The sequence below is a fragment of the Brachionichthys hirsutus genome, unplaced genomic scaffold (genome assembly GCF_040956055.1).
Source record: "Brachionichthys hirsutus isolate HB-005 unplaced genomic scaffold, CSIRO-AGI_Bhir_v1 contig_468, whole genome shotgun sequence".
NCBI lineage: Eukaryota > Metazoa > Chordata > Actinopteri > Lophiiformes > Brachionichthyidae > Brachionichthys > Brachionichthys hirsutus.
In genome coordinates, this window is record NW_027180322.1 from 199,004 (window position 1) to 217,823 (window position 18,820).

Here is an 18,820-nt window from a genome sequence, read left to right on the forward strand (position 1 = left end):
GTAATATAAATATTTTATTGTCATTGTACACATCTCACAACACGATCCCATTCACTCATACATCCACAGAAGAGAAAATAAGATAATAAAAAAAAATGGGGGGAAAATGGAAACAATTTTCAATTTCAAATTGTTTATTTAATGTTCACTTTTTTCTTCATGTTGGGCCTGAAAATGGCCCCATTCATTTGCTTAAAAACGGAATTCCGAGCGACAGATAAGAACCAAATATTGCAACAGCCCTGTTGACGCGCTCGGTTTCATCAGTCCGCTCCGAAAACGCGAACAGCCGCTCCCAACGCGATGAACGCCCCTTCTCAACCTCCAATAAATGCCTTCCGCTGCCTGTTTGGGGAATGCTGATTGGTTCACGCCAATGACTTCAGCGACCACTTAGGGTTTATGAAATGACTTTACCCCCCCCCCTCACGCTGCTGTGACGAGGCACAAAACATCAAGGCAGCGTGGGGCGAAGGCGAGAGCGTCGTTATGGAGCAGAACCACATCCTGGACGAGCAGAACGGCGGGTTCATCGCTCCGTATAAATCGTTCGCCTCTGACGCGATTCACGTCGGCCAGGAGCCGGAGCAATGGACGTCAATGGCCGTAGTTCCGCTGATTTCGCTCTCCACTACGTTCAAGCAGACTGCGCCAGGAAAGCACGCCGTAAGTCCGACTATGTCTTTACCGGGGACTGGAGCCAACGAGGGGCATCGATCGAGCACGTGCACCAAGCCGGACCCCCCCCCCCCCCCCCCCCCCCCAACTCCCTCCCCTCCATGTGTCAGGGGAAATTAAAAAAAAACTTTTTCTGTTATTTATTTTTGATTACATTTTAGACACATGAACAGGAAACATGCTTGTTTTCACTTTAGTTTATTTATATTCATTCCACAGCAATCAATGATTTCTGAATTAATCTGTGAGGTTTGGATTGATGGAAAATAATATCTGGGGGGAAACAAAAGGCTGACAGCTGGGATGGACAGCGTTCAGGAAGTACAAACATCCGCCAAAGTTGCTCAAATTGAACTTAATTGTATTGATATAGCGCCAGATCATAACAGAAGTTATTACAAGACACTTTACAGGTGAAGCAGGGAAAGACAGAACCGTGGTTGTGTTTTTTTTATACTGTTTATTTATCAGAGTCTATTCCAAAAACCTCGTCATGAAAAGTCGGTCAAGTTCTGGTGCGATCCAGACTTTCCAATGGTTCTCGCCAACAAGGAAGTGTAGCCGCTGATTCCGAAGGCTGGTTTCTCTGAGAGACCTACCGTAATTCCCGGTGTACAAGCCGCTACTTTTTTCCAATATTTTGAACCTTGCGGTTTATGCAACGACGTGGCAAATTGACGTATATTTTCCCACTTTCGTTACGAGCCGTGTTTCGTTAAAGCCTATTTATTTTCGTTGCGAAATTAACGCCCGCCCGCCCGGAGGGAAAGCCCCGCTTGCGCGTAGCTGGGGAGATCCGCGAGAAGGGCCCGGCGCGCGTCCAGAGTCGCCGCCGCCGGACCGCCGTACCCGGTCCCCCGCCGCCAGCCGCTACGCGGCGTCGGACGCGCCGCCCCGCAGGGAAGGAACCCGCCCCCTCGACCTCCCGGGCGTCCCCACCCCTGCCGCACCACGCTCCCGCGGACGGAGGATGAGGGGCACGGGGGCAAGGGGGACGGGGACACCCCGCCAGGCGGGCGCGCGCGCCGCGCAGCCTCCGACGGGCGGAGGGGGGAGGGCGACGGGGCGACGGGGCGACTGCTCCCCCAGCCGCGGCTCGAGCCCAGCCCCGCTTCGCACCCCAGCCCGACCGACCCAGCCCCTAGAGCCAATCCTTATCCCGAAGTTACGGATCTGATTTGCCGACTTCCCTTGATCTAACATGCCAGAGGCTGTTCACCTTGGAGACCTGCTGCGGATATCGTTACGAGCCGTGTTCCGTTAAATATCATTTGTTTCAATGTACCGGTAGACACCTGCAGTTTACGAATATGTGCGGCTTATTTTTGTACAAAATAAATATTTTTTTAAAATTCAGTGGGTGCGGCTTTTTCACAGGTGCGCATAATAGTTCAGCAATTACAGTACGACACAAGCGCTCAAGGCCATTCACAGACATGGACGAGACCAAAGGTCGCTTTGAAAGATTCTTAGAAATGGACAAAATTCTACTGTCATGAAATCTATAATTCATGGGTTATTTTACATAATTGTAATTTCTATTAACTGTGTTAACTACACATTTGGCATTAGCTGTTGAATCTGCCTCTGTACGGTTCTTATAGTAACGGGGGGGGGGGGTACATGTTCTTCCTTGCAGCATAAACAATGAGATTGTGAAAGAAATAAAGTTGTTCAGCAGTAAAAATGATAATCAATGTTCAAGGTCTCTCTTTTTCAGCCTATTTCCTGTTGTCACGAACGTGCATGGGTTGCTACTATTTGCATCATTATTGCTATTTTTTTTATTATTATGAATATAACTGTTTTTATGCAGGGCTTTGAATACAGTCGCAGTGGAAACCCTACAAGAAACTGTCTTGAGAAGGCTGTGGCTGCTTTGGATGGCGCAAAGTATTGTAAGTAACTATTGTAGCAGAAGCTTAATCGCTTCAGACGTTTTCTACAGAAACACCATGTGGGCAAATTTGAGCTTTTATTGCTCTGGAGAAAGATTTGGTTCTCACTGAGTTTCCCTTTTGAAGGCCTTGCTCTTGCATCTGGACTGGCAGCCACAGTTACGATCACGCACATGCTGAAGGCAGGCGATGGGATTATCTGCATGGACGACGTGTATGGAGGTGAGACCCCCCCCCCCATTGTAGTATGTTACAACTTGTGTCGTATTGTTGTCTTGCCACAACATGGCTCTTGGTGGAAGCACATTGTGACTTTGTTGGACCTTCTCAATTGCAAGGCACAAACCGCTATTTCCAAAGAGTTGCATCAGAACTTGGCCTGGATGTGACTCTTGCTGACATGACAAATCCAGATAACCTGAAAGTTGCTCTCAAGACAAACACTAAAGTAAGTTGGTTATAATTTAATTTAAATTTGCTTTTTTCCCCCCCATTATTTGTTCTCCCTTCCAGCAGAGAATAATTGAAAGTACATAATAATCGAAAGAAATTCGGTTCTGGGATTGTAATGGCTTTCTTACGCTTTTATTTTTTTGCTTTGTATTTAATGTATCTGTTAATGTTTTTTCTTTTGTGAGGGGGGGGGGGGTAGTGAGTGGTTGTAATGTCTCACCCTCCATGTTCATTAACATGCTGTCTTCCTCATTGTAGCTGGTGTGGTTGGAGACACCCACCAACCCCACAATGAAGGTCGTCGACATTAAGACCTGCTCTGATTTGGTACATGACTACAACAGAGACATCATTGTGGTTGTAGACAACACATTCATGTCTGCATATTTTCAGGTCAGCGCATGCTTCAGTTTTGTTTAACACTATTAAAACTCTTAATTAAAAAATGCAATTCATGTGGAGAATTTGTCACTGATTATTTCCCTTCATGTCGGCCATCCCTTCTTCAGCGGCCCTTATGTTTGGGAGCTGATATCTGCATGTATTCCGCCACCAAATACATGAATGGTAGGTTATGTTGATTTTCCTAACAGAATGTTCTTTGAAATCTGATGCAATCTTTCACAAAATGGCATCAGCCGAGCTCGTTTAGGAGGAGAAAGATGATGATCCACCAGCATGCACAGAACTATTAAAGGCTATAGGACAGGAAATTGTAGTCAAGATTTTTGGCTCCAACATTAACTGCTTTGCAATTTACACTTTAATAAATACAGTCCCACCTTTTATTCCTGTGTTAAAAATGTTTTACAGGCCACAGCGACGTCGTAATGGGTCTGGTCTCAACGAACCGGGATGATCTGCACAAGAAACTGAAGTTTCTCCAAAATGGTGAGTAGAGAAAAATGCAAATTATCCAAGCCCTCTATTTACAGTAGAGAGTAAATAGCAGCATTATTGAGAATCTGCATGAAGTAGAAACATGAGTCAAACAACAGAATTATCTCTCAGTGATGTATAATTTGTGTCATTTTCCAAACAAAACGCTTGCTGGTTTTACTGGTTTGCTTGAAGCCACAATAAGAAGTAGCTCTGGAGTCCGCCCTCAAGGACCAAACTTGCACGATATGTATGGCATATGGGAGTTCATATAGGGCCTGTCAAATTCTCTCCACCCAAGTAATCTTCATAATCATAGGGTAAAATGCATTATTATATTAAGGCTCATAATTATGAGCTGGGGTAGGGTTTGGGTGTAGCAGGACTTTATCCAGTTGTTGGCTAATCTCTTACTCCCTATAAAAACCAGGTGAACCGGTTACATTGCTAATTAGTATAATTTGTCTTCACCGAGTAGTAAATGTGAGGTGCTGGGGTAGGGGACCTTCAGCCCCCACTGTCCTTTAATATTATGTCTCATGCATGTGTGTGACAGCAGTGACATTTGTCCGAAGAGGACAAATGGACAGTAGCTTCATTCTTGAATTCTAGCTACTGTTCCTCTATCTATCCCAGAAAGGTCACAAACACGGTCCAGGTTCAGAAATGAATCTCTTTTGGTATAACACCCGCCTCGATAAATCCTGATCCACTGGTAGAAATGCAGCAGCATATCCGACTAAAGAAGATTTTGTACGTGTATTGTCAACCAGCCTGTGTAGGTACATCTGCCGGGCTTTTTAAATGACAGGGGAGGGGGGACTTGATTTACAAAGTTATTTTAACAACATGGGCACCTGAAAAAGACGCTTGGATTTGTCAAACAATAATATAGAAGCCTGCACGGGGCTTTGCAATGGGCTGAAGAAAGAGCACGTAGTGTTCCATATTCACCAAATGTCTGAACCCATTGAAGTTGATGATTAACCTTTTTTAATGAAGGCTGTTTGCCTGACCTGGTTTTAAGGTGTTGGATTCTGCTTTGTTTCAGCACTGGGTTGTGTTCCATCTCCTTTCGACTGCTACTTGTGCAACCGAGGACTTAAAACGCTGCACCTGCGAATGGAGAGGCACTTCAAGAATGCCACGGCTGTTGCAAAATTCTTGGAAGCTGATCCGAGAGTGGAGCGTGTCATTTTCCCAGGTCGCTATAAACTAGAATTACTCCTCATGTGTGCAAAGTGTTGCGTCAGTCCTGCTAATTGCATCTTGTGTAATGTTATAATTGTAGGACAAACACCCTCGGTACTTTATAATTATATTCTGCATAGGAACACACAAAGAAACACGCAGTTGAACAAAGGTCATGTTGCATAGTAGCAGCCTGTTAGTGTTTTCACATTCACTGTTATCTCTGCACCTTTTGTTTCAACCCATTTCCATTTCTGAATAGAAAATGAGAGACGGGGCTTTAAAAAAAAAGCTTTGTCCACGAGTTTCTCTGGTCTAACTAAACCTTATATACAATATGTAAATTGTTCATTTCAATGTAATCTTTATTTTAGACTCTAAAATGATACTCAGGAAAACCAAATCCAAGGAAGATGAGATAAAAGGCTACAATTCAACATTCAACAGTAAATGGTTCATGTAGGCTATACCTCTTATCAGTGCCATCAGTTGTTCATATGCCTGATTTTAGATGAATTCAATTTTGTGAAGTTTGCAGTTTAAGGCTCAGAATCATCTTTTGAGAACAAAGATAATTGCAAATGTATTAAGATGTTGAGTTCCAAAAACAAATCTTTGGACAAAAATGAAATTGAAAGTTATATAGAAACACTGCCAGTCTAATGTTCATTTCATGAAAAGGACATTGATTGAGATGAAGGTGCGCAGATGAAACTTTCAGCTTAGCATACTGGACTCACCAGTCTTCCAAATAACTGCCAATGCCTGTATGCTTGAAGTCATAAGAAAAGCTGTTTAACCTGACATTTAAATGCATAAAACTATGATTAAATATTGTAAAATATGTATCCTTTATACGTATACTAGTAGAAACACTTGAGTCCATGCAAGAATACTACGGGTATAATGTGTGGTTTTCACCATGCTGTCTGTGATGGGGCTCACCTCCACTTGTTTGTTGGCTCTCCAACATAGGCCTGCCTTCTCACTCGCAGCATGAGTTAATGAAGAGACAGTGCACAGGATGTTCTGGCATGTTGTCCTTCTACATCAAAGGACAACTTGAGCATGCAAAAACCTTTCTCAGCAGCTTGAAGGTAAGAACCGCAGTGAACACAGAACAGTGCAGATCAAACAAAAGGTCTCTGACAAGAGACCTTTTGAAAAGGAGAAGAAAAAGTACCACAATTTGATTGTTTCTAGATTTCTGTTCAATGCTCTCTGCTGTTCTTCTTCTGTTGTATTGCTTAAGGTATTTGCTTTGGCTGAGAGTCTCGGAGGTTATGAAAGTTTAGCAGAACATCCGTAAGTATTTCCGCTCTATGCATTATTACTTATTTTACTCTTGGCATTCAATTGAACTGTACTTAAACCAAACTTAATGTCACACATTGTGCAGTAAAATCATTAATATTTTAACTTTTAATAGAGACTTTTCAACTATACTAAATGATGCAATGTAAGCAGCGCCACCACGAGGGGGCACCAGAGATCAAGACAAAAATCCTATTAGATGCATTTTATTTTATTTCCACGATGTCAGAGCTCGGATTTCGAATGAAACAGCATGATGCCTTTCATGTATGCGTTTAATTTGTAAGTAGCTCTGTCTTTTGTTGACATGATTTAGGGCAATTATGACTCATGCATCGCTGCCAGAGAAAGAGAGATGCGTCCTGGGGATCAGTGACACTCTGATCCGACTCTCCGTGGGGCTGGAGGACGTGGCCGACATCATCGACGATCTGAAGCAAGCACTGAATGCTGCTGTGAGTGATGCAACTTCGGCTGCCATCATAACGTGTTCTTGAAAGTAAATGTGCATGATTTCCATCACAAATTGTTGCAACAGTTAGTTAATGCTTCACCACAGCTCAATTCATGAATGCTTTGAAGGATCTGTGGGTGTTACTCAGCCGGCTCCGTAATGATTATTCAGAGGGCAAGAGCCAAGTTTTATCTAATCTCGGATGTCACAAGGATCACAAATTGTACTCGGGGTTAAAACGTAGGTACGATAAAGGTTGTTTAATTTCTACTTCAAATGCTTCTGAGGCCGCGAACAAATCTCTGTTCTCTCCACCAGTCAGTTAGGACAGAACTGAACTGAAAGTTCTGCAGCTAAGATAAGATGCACCTTATAATAATCTGAAAGGAAATTGCAGTCCACTGGGGACATTCTGAATGCCTCCATTGCCCATTTGCAGCAAATGGAAACGGAAAGCCCTAATAACCACCTGTGGGCCTCTATGATGGGTGAAGCGTATACCGGTAATTGGAGGGGAAGGCAGGTCAGATAATGCTCGACTTGTCCTCGTCTTAGGTTTGAGTCACAAGTCTGGGTTGTTAAATAATTATCATAGTGGTAACAACGTATGGTTGTTAATCTTCTTCTGACTATTGATTTTTTGTTGTTGTCCCTTTTCATTTTAATAGTGTCCAAAGATGTGAACAAGGACTTCCTGGAGGCTCGAGGTGGAATCGTCTGAGGTCTGTTTGGAGACTGGAAGGGCCTGTTCATCACAGCCCAACATGCGATGCACAGGCCGAAGAAATTCACCCATCAGGGAACACATTTAAGAAAAAGATTTGTGTGTGAATGAATAATCAAGTTAGTTTTGACATAAGAATATTTCTGATGCATGTTAAACTAAGCATGAGTTTTCATTGTCTATTTTCTGGAACCTTTATTTCCATGTCCGTATGTCTTTTTTGTTTTTAATTTTATTTTGAAGAGCTCCGAACTCATTAAATGTCGTTGACGTCAATTAGATTTGAAATTGAATTCTGCCTTACTTGAATGGCCAATAACTCCGGAATGAAAAACTGTAGGAACTCAATTTATTTTTCCTGATGAAGAGACTTAAATCGTTCGTTTGGTAGGTTTGGCGTTCGCATTGTCATCGCACATAAAATTCTGTGTGTCTTGGAAAAAATAGGGCAAAATGAGTGAAAGCTGCTGACACTCGGCGAAGGGCTGAGCTGAAAACGGCTGGCCCTGAATGAGTTGTTAAAGGGGCGCAGATCTATTCAGGCAAGACTCATATGAACAGTTTCTGCAGGAAAAAACACACCAAAAATCTTGTTTTTGTTTTTATTAGTACTATAGGTTGCTTGTAATTCTGATGCTTAGAAAAGTATCCAAATGGAAAAAAATGTTTAAATCATTGCATAGTATCGGGGGTGATATGAATCGGTGAGGTGCTAATTTTTGCTGGGGTCTTGATTCTCTTTGTGACTTGTTCAGAAATGGTTATTGAAAATGAATATCGTCTATACTTAAATGTGATGAGAGGAATTGTGCACGGGGTTGCAAATCCACCCCCCCCACAAAAAACAAAACAAAACGATGCAGCATTTGATTTGTTATGGTACTTGATAATACCGGTATGCTTCAAGTGTTTGATCTAAGCATTGGCGCTAACTCTCCGTTCCTCCTGTGAATTCAAATCAAACATCACGTTGCATTCAAGCTTAATGGAGGACAAACCACTGAAGACCAATGTCATGTGTGTAACTGCCAAATTCATTAAATCCACTTGCGGTACACGTTTCTCCATTTCTTTCTTTTCTCAAACATCCAGCTGCACACATACGAAGTTAATGTGGACTCACCATCAGTACGCGAAGTCAGTCGATACGCCACATGGAGTTTAGACTGGACACTGAATGGCTCCGCAGTGGGAGCTCAGCTGTGTGATGTAATATGGTAGTTGACATCCTAATGATTCAGTCTATCAATGTCATTTCCACAGAGACCCAAGGTTTCCATTCTCTCCAGGAGGCCACTTCTAATCTTGAAAGGGTTTCACTGGATCTTTAATCAGCCACAAAGCGCTGCCTCAAAGGACACTTGGTGTGATTGAATGGATTCAGGGGAAGTTTTAGTTTTTAGTTTAAATGAAAATGGTGCTTGTGGGTATAGGCTCTGCAATAAAATAAAACTGTTAAGCTGTTTGGAATTTTTATCTTTGCCCCCCCCCTAACTTTGACTTGGATCCTGGGATCTTGGAGTGTGGTTAGATTTTTTTGCCGTGGATCTGGAGGGTGGTACGATACCTCATCATTCACTGCTTATTTTCAGTGTCAGCATCTTTTAAAAAACTCACATCTATCAGATGGATAGAAGTCTGAGCAATGGCTACGGGGGCTTTTGATGCTTATTTAAAGATGTTACTATGGTATTACATTAACTGAAACAGCAGCTGAAACAACAAGATATGAGGCAAAAAGCATTAAATGTAAACATCAAGAGCTGCTGTGACTCGTGTGAGTTTTCAGTTTGCTGGATCGCGGTTAAGAGGCCACCCACTAGCGTTCGTCTGTCGTCGCAGACATTCATGTACACAACTCTGCAGATAAGAGGGTCACGGCTTGGTGGGCTGCTTGCCGTTTTGGTGACTGTGCATCCCTCCTGCATGCAGTTCCCAGAAGCTACGAACAGTACGGTCATGCTGAACAGTGTGTGTGCGACAATTTCAGGAAACTGAAAAACAATACCAAATAATTGTGTGGTGAGTACAGTTTCCTCTGGATACTGCTCTTTAGTAGACGAGTTTTATGTACATTTCAAGTTGATGTCTCGCATTAGAGTCAGAATTTAATAACAATTGTCACTGCAAGGCTGTTATGTAAGGGAAGGCAAAGGATGTGACGTGTGTGTGTGTTTGAACATTATAATATATTACGGTAACCATTGTTATACTGGTATATACTATCTTGTATGTTCAGATGATGTGTGTGAACATAATCACGGAACATTTATGACTCATAAAATTGATATATTTAGAGAAAACCGGTAAAGCAGATCCTTTAACCAGGACACAAGAGAAGGGTTTACTGCTGCAGCACCAATCATTTATTGTACCCAATGTTGACTTTCCACCTAAATGTATTCTAGGACAACTCAAATAGTGAAACCTCAAACCAGGGACTATTTTCTCACATATTCCAACAAGCCACGATATGGCTTTTGACCTGCAAATCGTGAGTTAGCGCAACAGGCTGGTGTGATGATTGTCTATCGACAAGAATTCCTGCTTTTAACAACGGTTCAGGTTTAATGTCCCAACGGCGCAATAAAATCAGCAGTCTGGGAATTGTTGGTTTTGTGAAGTAAATTCAAACATTGGGAGTAGAGGTGGGAGTTTGCCTAATGAGATAATGAAGCCATTATCTCTATTCCACATTACCCAGTTTGTTCACTGTGAAGAAAGACCAGAGAATAAACGGCAGCCTGGGTAACTGGGTATTTTATTGTTCACATAAATGACTTGAACGGTAAGTAAACCCATTTTATTGTTGAGAGCTACTGCACAGGGACACAATAACAGCAGTTCCGAATCACAGCACAGATCTGCTCGTGTGCCTGGTACAGCGTTACATGGGCCAAAATGGGGCATTAATTTCACTTGAATTGCTTTATTAGACATAGAAATTAAAGAATACATTAACGACAGATTGAATGAGACAACCGAATGAACCTTACAAATAAGATCCCAGTGTATTTGACTTTCAGCATGTTCCAATTTATTTTCAGTGTCATAGTGTATAATGCACGTTCATACTGATGGTAATTTTAGGCCGTAAAATTTATGTAATTTTCTACTTTGCCCTTATTTTTGTTGCAAATGTTCCTGCAGCCCTGAATGACAGCTTTGTCAGAGTTAAATGAGAGTTTCTTGTCTAGGATAATGGCAACAATTCTGACAGATACATTTTCAGTTGTTTGCAGAGGATGTGGAGGCCTTTTTCTTCTTCTTTTTTTTTTTTACTTGGGCCTGACACAAGCGCCACCACTGCAGGACAGGCTGCCATCTGCATACATGGAGCGAGATTAAGCATGAAATTGCCTTCAGGCTCTAATTATTACCCTCCATCTGCTCGAGCGTTGAAGGATTAAGAGACTTTAACATGCCACATGTGTGTCTCATCGTAGACGACAACATCCAACAGATCGGAACATGGAATAAAAGTAAGGAAATTACTTATTAGTGTTACCACTGAGGAGATGGATGCGCTTGGAGTTTCAGCCGTGAGGAATTTTTTTCCTGCTCCTAACCTTGTCGAGGTGAAGCATCGAATCAATTATTCACACTCTGGGCCGTGACAGTTGTTTTGTTGAGAGGAGAGAAAGCAGATTTTCTCCCTCCAGTATGGATTTATCCAAACCGAATGCTTCATTTGTTTCCAAGAAGGGCTTGTTTTTGCTGGCAAAAATGCATCATCCAGGAAATCTGGACACGTACGGTAAGAGTTGCAGCGCAACACCTTTTCTGTTAGGGATGAGTCTGACTCAGTCATTGGAGCCGTCATGAATCACAATGGACATGCAGGATATTATCAGAAACTTATCATGTATATTGTGAAGAATATAGATATATATTTTTAAAACCAGAAGACAAATCTCAACGTCTCCAAATGGAGGGACTTTAGTGACTTTTAAAACTGTGTCTTCAGTAATCCGTGTGGAAAAAAATAAAATTTCTGAGCTCTAACTAAATCACTGATGTTTTAATTCTTTGTAAAAGTCTTGCATGTTAGACAGACTGATGGATGTCCTCCTGAAAGCCCGTCACAGCATCTCCAACGCTATCTCGATATATGACCTCTGTGCGGGTGTACCTGCTGTTCTTCTTCTTCTTTCATCGCTGCCATCCTCATTTCTCTTGTATTCCTGCTGAAACATTAATGGATGCGAAGAAGAGCTCAGCCGACCGCAGGCGATGTTGGGTTTTGATCATGACAGTTGAGGAATGAAGTAAAAAGAAATGTCAAAGTGAAAAGAGTCACGGCAACCACTAGAGGTCCTTAAACATGCAGGCATGTTGAAATGTGCACAGGAAACATGAGGCGACTGGGGGTTTGGCTAAAAACAGATAACACACAGACCAACAAACAAATCCCCTCCATGCAAGGTAAAAACAAAAAACAAAAAATCTAGTTGATTGAATAAAAGGAATCGAGTAAACCCAAAAGTAAACTCATTGCAATGAGACATCCATCAAACATTTGATGAGATCCAGCTTTGCATGAGGATCTGAGGTGTTATTAAAATACATTTATGCGACGTCGACGTAAACGTTGCATCGATTGGAGTCACTGCATTTTAAACTGTCTTGAATTTTGTTTGTGACATTCTGACACAATAAGTGATGTCCTCCTGTGTCTAAAATAATAAAATGAGAACAAAAATGAATTGAATTAATTAATTGATTGTATCACACCTATAAGCTGAAAGATTTATTTGGTGCTTTAAGAGTAACAAACAAACACTTATGTGGGAAGTGTTGGACTCTAACCAACAGCGCACACACACACGCACACACACACACACACACACCTGCAATGAGCGAGCTAACATAAGGTGATTTATCTGTCTGGCTCTAACGATTAAATGTTCTTTGGTGCAACTTTAATAAAGAAAAAAAGCTAAAATGTTAAAATGATTTAAACAGTGACTCAGCTTTTTTTTAAAATTCAAGACACTTAGCTTCGTGCAAAAAATAATGTAACTGACTCAGAGCCAAAATAATCCTCTTTTGCTTTAATGGCTACAGTAACAATCCAAAGTCACCTTCTGTCTATCTTTATTGGATTCCTTCACCTGCGATGTTCCAAATCTGTCAGTGCTTAAAGTTGGATCCATATGATGTGAAAACACAATATGCTACTGTTCAAATGAACCAGTGCTTGTGTTTTGGCAAATAGCAATCACACTCAAATGTCAACCGACATTTCCATCAACCAGTGACAGATGCTGCAGATTTCCTGCCTTGATGGGTTAATACTCGAATGATTATATGCGTATAAAGACACGTGATTTAAGATCACGCAAATAAATGTGTCGGTCGTCTGAGCAGCAGTCACGCATGAGAAAACATCAAAGAGGATAAAATTAAATCACAACTAATTCTGAATCGAGAGGTGAAGGAAGACAGACGTCAATACAACATGGAGAGATCTTTCATGAGAAAGAGAAAAGGCTGACCTTCAACAAGTGGCAAATATTGAAACATGCTGTTCTACTATCACATATAACGTGGCTGAGTTGGCAGTAGCTCGGTGCACAAGGACTTGGCGTGCACCAGAGAGTGGCTGGTTCAAGTCCATCATGGACCAAAGTATGGGGTGTGAACTGGTAGCTGGAGAGGGACACTGCCGAGACACTAAGCCCCACGAGCTGCTTCTAGTGCGCTGCTATGCGACCATAAACCATCTCGACCATCATTATTTGCATGTCTACAGGCCCTTTGAGTGTGTTTATGTATATTGAATGAAAGATCATCAAATGTTAAATGGGATTAGTTGGATGATGCAGGCTTGCTCTCATTACCTCCACCAATGAGAGAGGAGGAGGTCATGTTATTAGCTGAGTTTAAATGTCATAAGATATATCGAAAAGTTGTTAAAAGATTAGAATGAAATCAAGAGACAGGGTGGATCACGGATCTCTCCATCTCTCTCTCTCCTGTGTGTGTATACATATATCTTATCTTCTTTCCTTATTATTACTAAATGGTTTTCTATTCGCATTTTTATTTTCTTACTAGGAGTTGTATTTCTATTGCCTGGAAGATGCCTTAAAAGTAAATTTCAATTTTGTTATAGCATAACCTTCACCTTCTGAGAGACTGAGACTGAGAGATGTGAACGCCCGCCCTTATCTGGCTGATAACTACCTCAGCAGTCTCAACCTTAACACATGGACCCCTGCAGCACAGCTGATGTATAAGGTCCTTCCCTGAAACAGACAGATCTGCAATGGTGGTTTGTTGTTTGAGGTGTGGCTGCATGAGAATGCTTTGAAATCTATTTTTAATTCTCAGGGAGGATTTGAACCAGTCCCATATCCCTCACATCAACAAAGCAGCATTATATAACATGTTCATTAAAAGCAAATAACTATTATTTATAACAGCAGCCAGTTTCTGTGCTCAAAGTGATTCCTATATTTCTGGCATAAGATTGAACAAAAATATTTCTTTAAAAATCTAATTGGACAGGCGATCATTTCATTTGTCACATGTGTTTTTCCAAGTTGTTTGTAATTGATTATGTTAATGTCAGTTTGACGTGGCCCCTTTCCCTCACATCAATGGACAAAATTAATTGGTAATGACCAGTTGATTTGCATCGTGACAAACAGGAAGATGAATAAACTGCGAGCCAATGCCACAGAGCTGTTAACACAGGAACTAGTTTGCAATCCTAAGGCTGCAGATGAATGGATTGATGTAGTTCCTTCCTCGTACATAAGGAAATAACACATTACTGATGACTGATTTGAGGAAGTAAGCTGTTTTACAGATACCGAAGAAAACAGTTAATTTATTCTATGCATGAAATCATGCATTCAACTTTTAATAATAATAATACATTTTATTTATAGAGCACTTCTCTGAAAACTCAAAGACGCTTTACAGTGTACATAATAAAAACAGTAAAGTAATACAGAAAATACAAACAATAAAAATGTGAACACGGATATAAAATCAATAAAATTCAAACAATAAAATTATACATTAAAAGTGAACACGGTTATAAAATCAATAAATGTGGTAGAGATTAATCTTGATGTTGTCATGACAGGATTTTGCATTGACCTCCCTTTACCAGAACATTCTCCACAATAACCTGGTGACACTTAAGATTTGGGCCGATTTAGAACACATAAATAGCTATTTTCCTTGTGATCATAATGCTGAAACCCCATTCACATCTATATTCTAACACCGATTTACTACTTTAAGAGCAATGCTAATCCTATTGGACCACGCATCAGTGGACCAGAGAGGAGAGTTGGTTATGGGCCTGAGCAAGAACTTTTATAGATGATTTGTACAACGTGTTCCACTACTACAGTACGCAAGTATGATAAATAGCAGGCTTTCTGCTATCAGTCAAAATAATCTGTAGATTTTAGTTGGACATAAAACACAGGGTGCTTTATGTCAGTATAGTCAATTGTTGTTATGGACTCTATTTGGTACGGTCATAACATAATCAATCAGACTTATATTCTGGCCCACTGTTTCTTGCTGTCTTTTATTTTCTCAAGCTCTTTTCCAGGTAAAGTTCTTTCATTTTCTCAGAGAGTTGCTGATCTCATGCAAACTTAATGTACTGTAGGCCATAAACCTCCTTGTGTTTGCCTTTTTGTAGCCGAAGGACAACGAGACAAAATGTAATTAGTGGACAAAGATATATTCTGGTTGTCATTCGCTGTGAATTTTCATGACGCGTCACATGAGTCGACGTGATATTTATCCTCTGCGGCTGGGTCTGCTCTCTGATGCACCAGCAATCTGTCCATGGTGTGGCCTGTCAGCTTAGAACGGCTGCAGACCCCTGGTCACATGAAAAAATGGATAGCCTTCTCTGGGCTATCGAACCCCAGGCCAGGCTCAATCAATCCTGGTATCCGTTCAGTCACCAGTCAGACGAGAAAGTAATATTTCATGAGATTGGTCAAAAAAATGATTTTATAATACAGAAATAAACTGCTGAAATGTGCGTTCATTTATGCACTTAATACTTGGTCAGGCCTCCTTTTGCATGAATTACTGTGTCAGTGCTGTGCTGCACGGCGGCAATCCACCCGTGCACTGATGAAGTGTTAAAGAACCCATTTTGCATTGATAGCGGCACTCGGCATAGTATTGTGTGGTTTGGCGTCTCTCATCTTCCTCTTTAACAAACCCCATGGAATCTGAGGTTTAGGTCAGGCGAGTTGGTTGGCCAATCAAACATGGTAAAATCTCGGTGAGTAAACCAGTTCCCAGTAGTTTTGACACTGTGGGAAGATGCCAAGTCCTGCTGGAAAAAAGAAATCAGAATGTAAGCAGATAGAAGCACAAAGGCCTCTATAATCCCCTGGTAGACAGCTGTGTTGACTTTGGACGTGATAAAACCCAGTGAACCAACACCAGCAGGTGACATAGACCCCAAACCATCACCGACCATGAACACTTCACACTGGACTTCAAGCAATTTGCATTCTGGTCCTCTCCTCCAGACTCAGACTTTGATTTCCAAATGAAATGAGAGCTGTATGTTCATCTAAGAAGGAAAGATGTCGTCTCTGTTTCAGGAGTGGGTTGACACCAGGAATGTGACACGTGTGGAGAAACTCCAGAGGCTGGATAACTGAGGACGAGACCTAATCCCTGTTCGATAAGAGGTAGGTTGTGTGGAGCATAACGATAACGACAGCGAGCTGCACCAGCCTCTGTGGAAACTCATGAGTTACGTAAAAAGGTCAACACCCAAAGGCCCTCTCTGGATCTCCCAGTGGACTCACTTCCACACTACCCACTCTCCAATATAGACAAACCCATGCATATTTCACTTCTTCATTTCCTACAAATACAAAAGCAACAGTCAGCATTTGTAGGTGCATGTTGTTCCATTAATCAGCATGTTTCTCCCGTGACCAAGCACCAACCTGTAATTTATGTTTCAATATTTCCATTTCCAGATCTGTCTTTCTGATCTGTCGCTCCAAGTAGACCATTTCTTTGTCCATTTTTGCCATCTTTTTGATAAGGTGCATTCTGTACAAGTCCTTCACCGGCGGCTGGAAGCACAAGGCGGACACTAAATTCCACAATTCATACATTTACTGAACTTCTCACAGCCTTAACCTCTGCTGCAGAGGTGGACTTGTTGATGAGACTGTCCCCCTGATAATGGACAGACACGCTCTGAACACACAGACACACTGTTAAAAAGGATAAGGATGTACAGGTTGTTCATTCATCATTGATTACAGTACAGTATACATCCTAATATATTTAATATTAGGATGTATACTGGAGAGTCTACCTCTGCAGGCCTCTCTGATTTCCACTCCTTGGCAGCAGACAGTGTCTCCTCCTCCTCCTCCTCATAATCATCATCATCATCCCCACCACTTACAACTTCAGGGAGTTCTGTTGAAGCAGGAGGTTCAACAAAGCAGGTAACACCATCCGTAACTGAAAAAAAAGAGAAACACCAAACAAATAAAATATACATTATATTATGAACACACCTCTTTTGTAGGTGCGTGTGTCCTGCGGGGTGAGTGCCTCAGATGAGTTCCCTCCAGAGGAGCCCTCAGCCACCCGTCTCCCAGGGTTCTGGCTAAGAACACGCTCTGTGAAAGGTGATGGTGGAATCCCTCCACCCATTTTCCAGACCTCTGCCTTCTTTCTGTTGGCTGAAAGAAACTCACCTGTTAATCTACCAAACTGCATGCAGAGCTACTACATGTTGAAATGACCTCTGAGTGACACGCATTTCAATTGTTCTCAAGTGAGTTGCAACCAAGGGCCTATGGGAACAACAAATGATGCCTCACCTGTCTGAATGATGTTTTTATATTTCATCTTCAGTTGCTTCCAAGTGCGCTTCATGCCTGTGAAATTGTACCTAAACGACAGTAGCATCCATTCAGTAGCTGAACTTCGCCGTGTTCACCTGCAATATATAATAAGACAGTGGGGTTAAGTGCTGCAGGAATCCTGCATTAACATACGCGTTGACTCGGGCAGCGATTGCTTCCCACACTGACTGCCTCTCCCTTGCCGCTGCAGCTGTGTTGCTCTTTTTACGAAATATATGTTCATACTCTCTGTATGCACGTATTAGGACCTGTAACTCCAGTGTGGTGAAGTACGGAGATCGTCTTCTTTCTGCAGTTTCCATGGTGAATTGCAACATCAGGGCCCCTGTGATGATGGGTTTTTATTGTCCTCCTGGCACCAGCTTAACTCAAGGTGAACATACTTAGAGATGATTGAACTAACGCTGAACACCTGCTTCTGGAACTGAGAACCTCGGGGGAAACCAACTCAGAGCTCAGGGTTAAACGCAGAGTTTCATTTTTGTGCCGACCCACCAGTAGTTAGTTAATGCAGGAAGAGGTCAGCCCTTGCTTAGACTTTTAATAGCCTCTTCTGGTTTTATGTTGGTCCCTTTGGTCAAAAGGAATAAAGAAAAAAGGTCCCTTTTTTGTAGTTTGTGATGTGTCAGTTTATGTTTGATTCCCTTTGTAGGAGCCGTGTCAAGAGGGTCTTTACAGCAAGCAAACAATTGATGGGGGGGGGGGGGGGATGCAAAAACAAATGTCCTGCAGATTACAGTACCTACACAGATCTTGACTACAAACCCCCAAACCTGGCTCAGTTTGTATTGACCCGACTAGACTCGGGTCAAGCGGTGATTTGTCAGTAACCCTCGGTTTGGTGAAGTAGTTCTCAGTCCTTGATCAAAAACCAACAGAGCCTATAGTTCCCAGTGGCTGCAGTGCATGGTGTGGAACGCTTCTGTACAGATATGCATAAAAAAAAGTTACATTTACTATTTTGTCCATCTTGTTATTTAACCAGGTAAGTCAACTAAGAATCAATTCTCTCTTTCAATAACAACCTGGACCTAAGTTGCATGTTTTTGCTGGTGGGAGGAGAAACTGGCGAGACCCCACACAGACACAGGGAGAACATGCAAACTCCTCACAGTAATGCCACAAGTTGGATTTGAACCTGCGACCTTCCTGCGGTGCTAACCACTGTGCCACCGTGCTGCCTATAACATGGCATGACAAGACAGTATTATCCAGTAGAAACTCATAATCCAGTACACACAAACCACAAACTATAGACTATATATGTATTTAATATGTTCAAATAATGAACGTTTGCTGGACAAAACAAGACATTTAGATTCTTTCATCATCT

The 18,820-nt window shown here is 41.8% G+C and overlaps 1 protein-coding gene across 1 annotated transcript; it reads left to right on the forward strand.

Annotated features, from left to right (window-relative positions):
* Nucleotides 1-446: 446 nt before the first annotated feature.
* On the forward strand, nt 447-8,646 carry LOC137912705 (cystathionine gamma-lyase-like). The gene is made up of 12 exons (XM_068756839.1): nt 447-666; nt 2,495-2,576; nt 2,703-2,798; nt 2,915-3,024; nt 3,288-3,422; nt 3,539-3,596; nt 3,843-3,920; nt 4,960-5,112; nt 6,075-6,196; nt 6,352-6,404; nt 6,730-6,868; nt 7,536-8,646. The coding sequence occupies exons 1-12, from the start codon at nt 490-492 to the stop codon at nt 7,548-7,550; spliced, it is 1,218 nt and encodes a 405-aa protein (XP_068612940.1). The 5' UTR covers nt 447-489; the 3' UTR covers nt 7,551-8,646.
* The last annotated feature ends 10,174 nt before the right edge of the window (nt 8,647-18,820 follow it).

What these genes read in the sequence shown, in the direction of transcription:
- LOC137912705 (XM_068756839.1), top strand. Translation starts at nt 490, where the DNA reads ATGGAGCAGAACCACATCCTGGACGAGCAGAACGGCGGGTTCATCGCT. An exon ending in TTTGGATGGCGCAAAGTATT is followed by an intron (nt 2,577 to 2,702) that starts GTAAGTAACTAT and finishes TCCCTTTTGAAG; the next exon opens with GCCTTGCTCTTGCATCTGGA. An exon ending in GGAGCGTGTCATTTTCCCAG is followed by an intron (nt 5,113 to 6,074) that starts GTCGCTATAAAC and finishes TCTCCAACATAG; the next exon opens with GCCTGCCTTCTCACTCGCAG.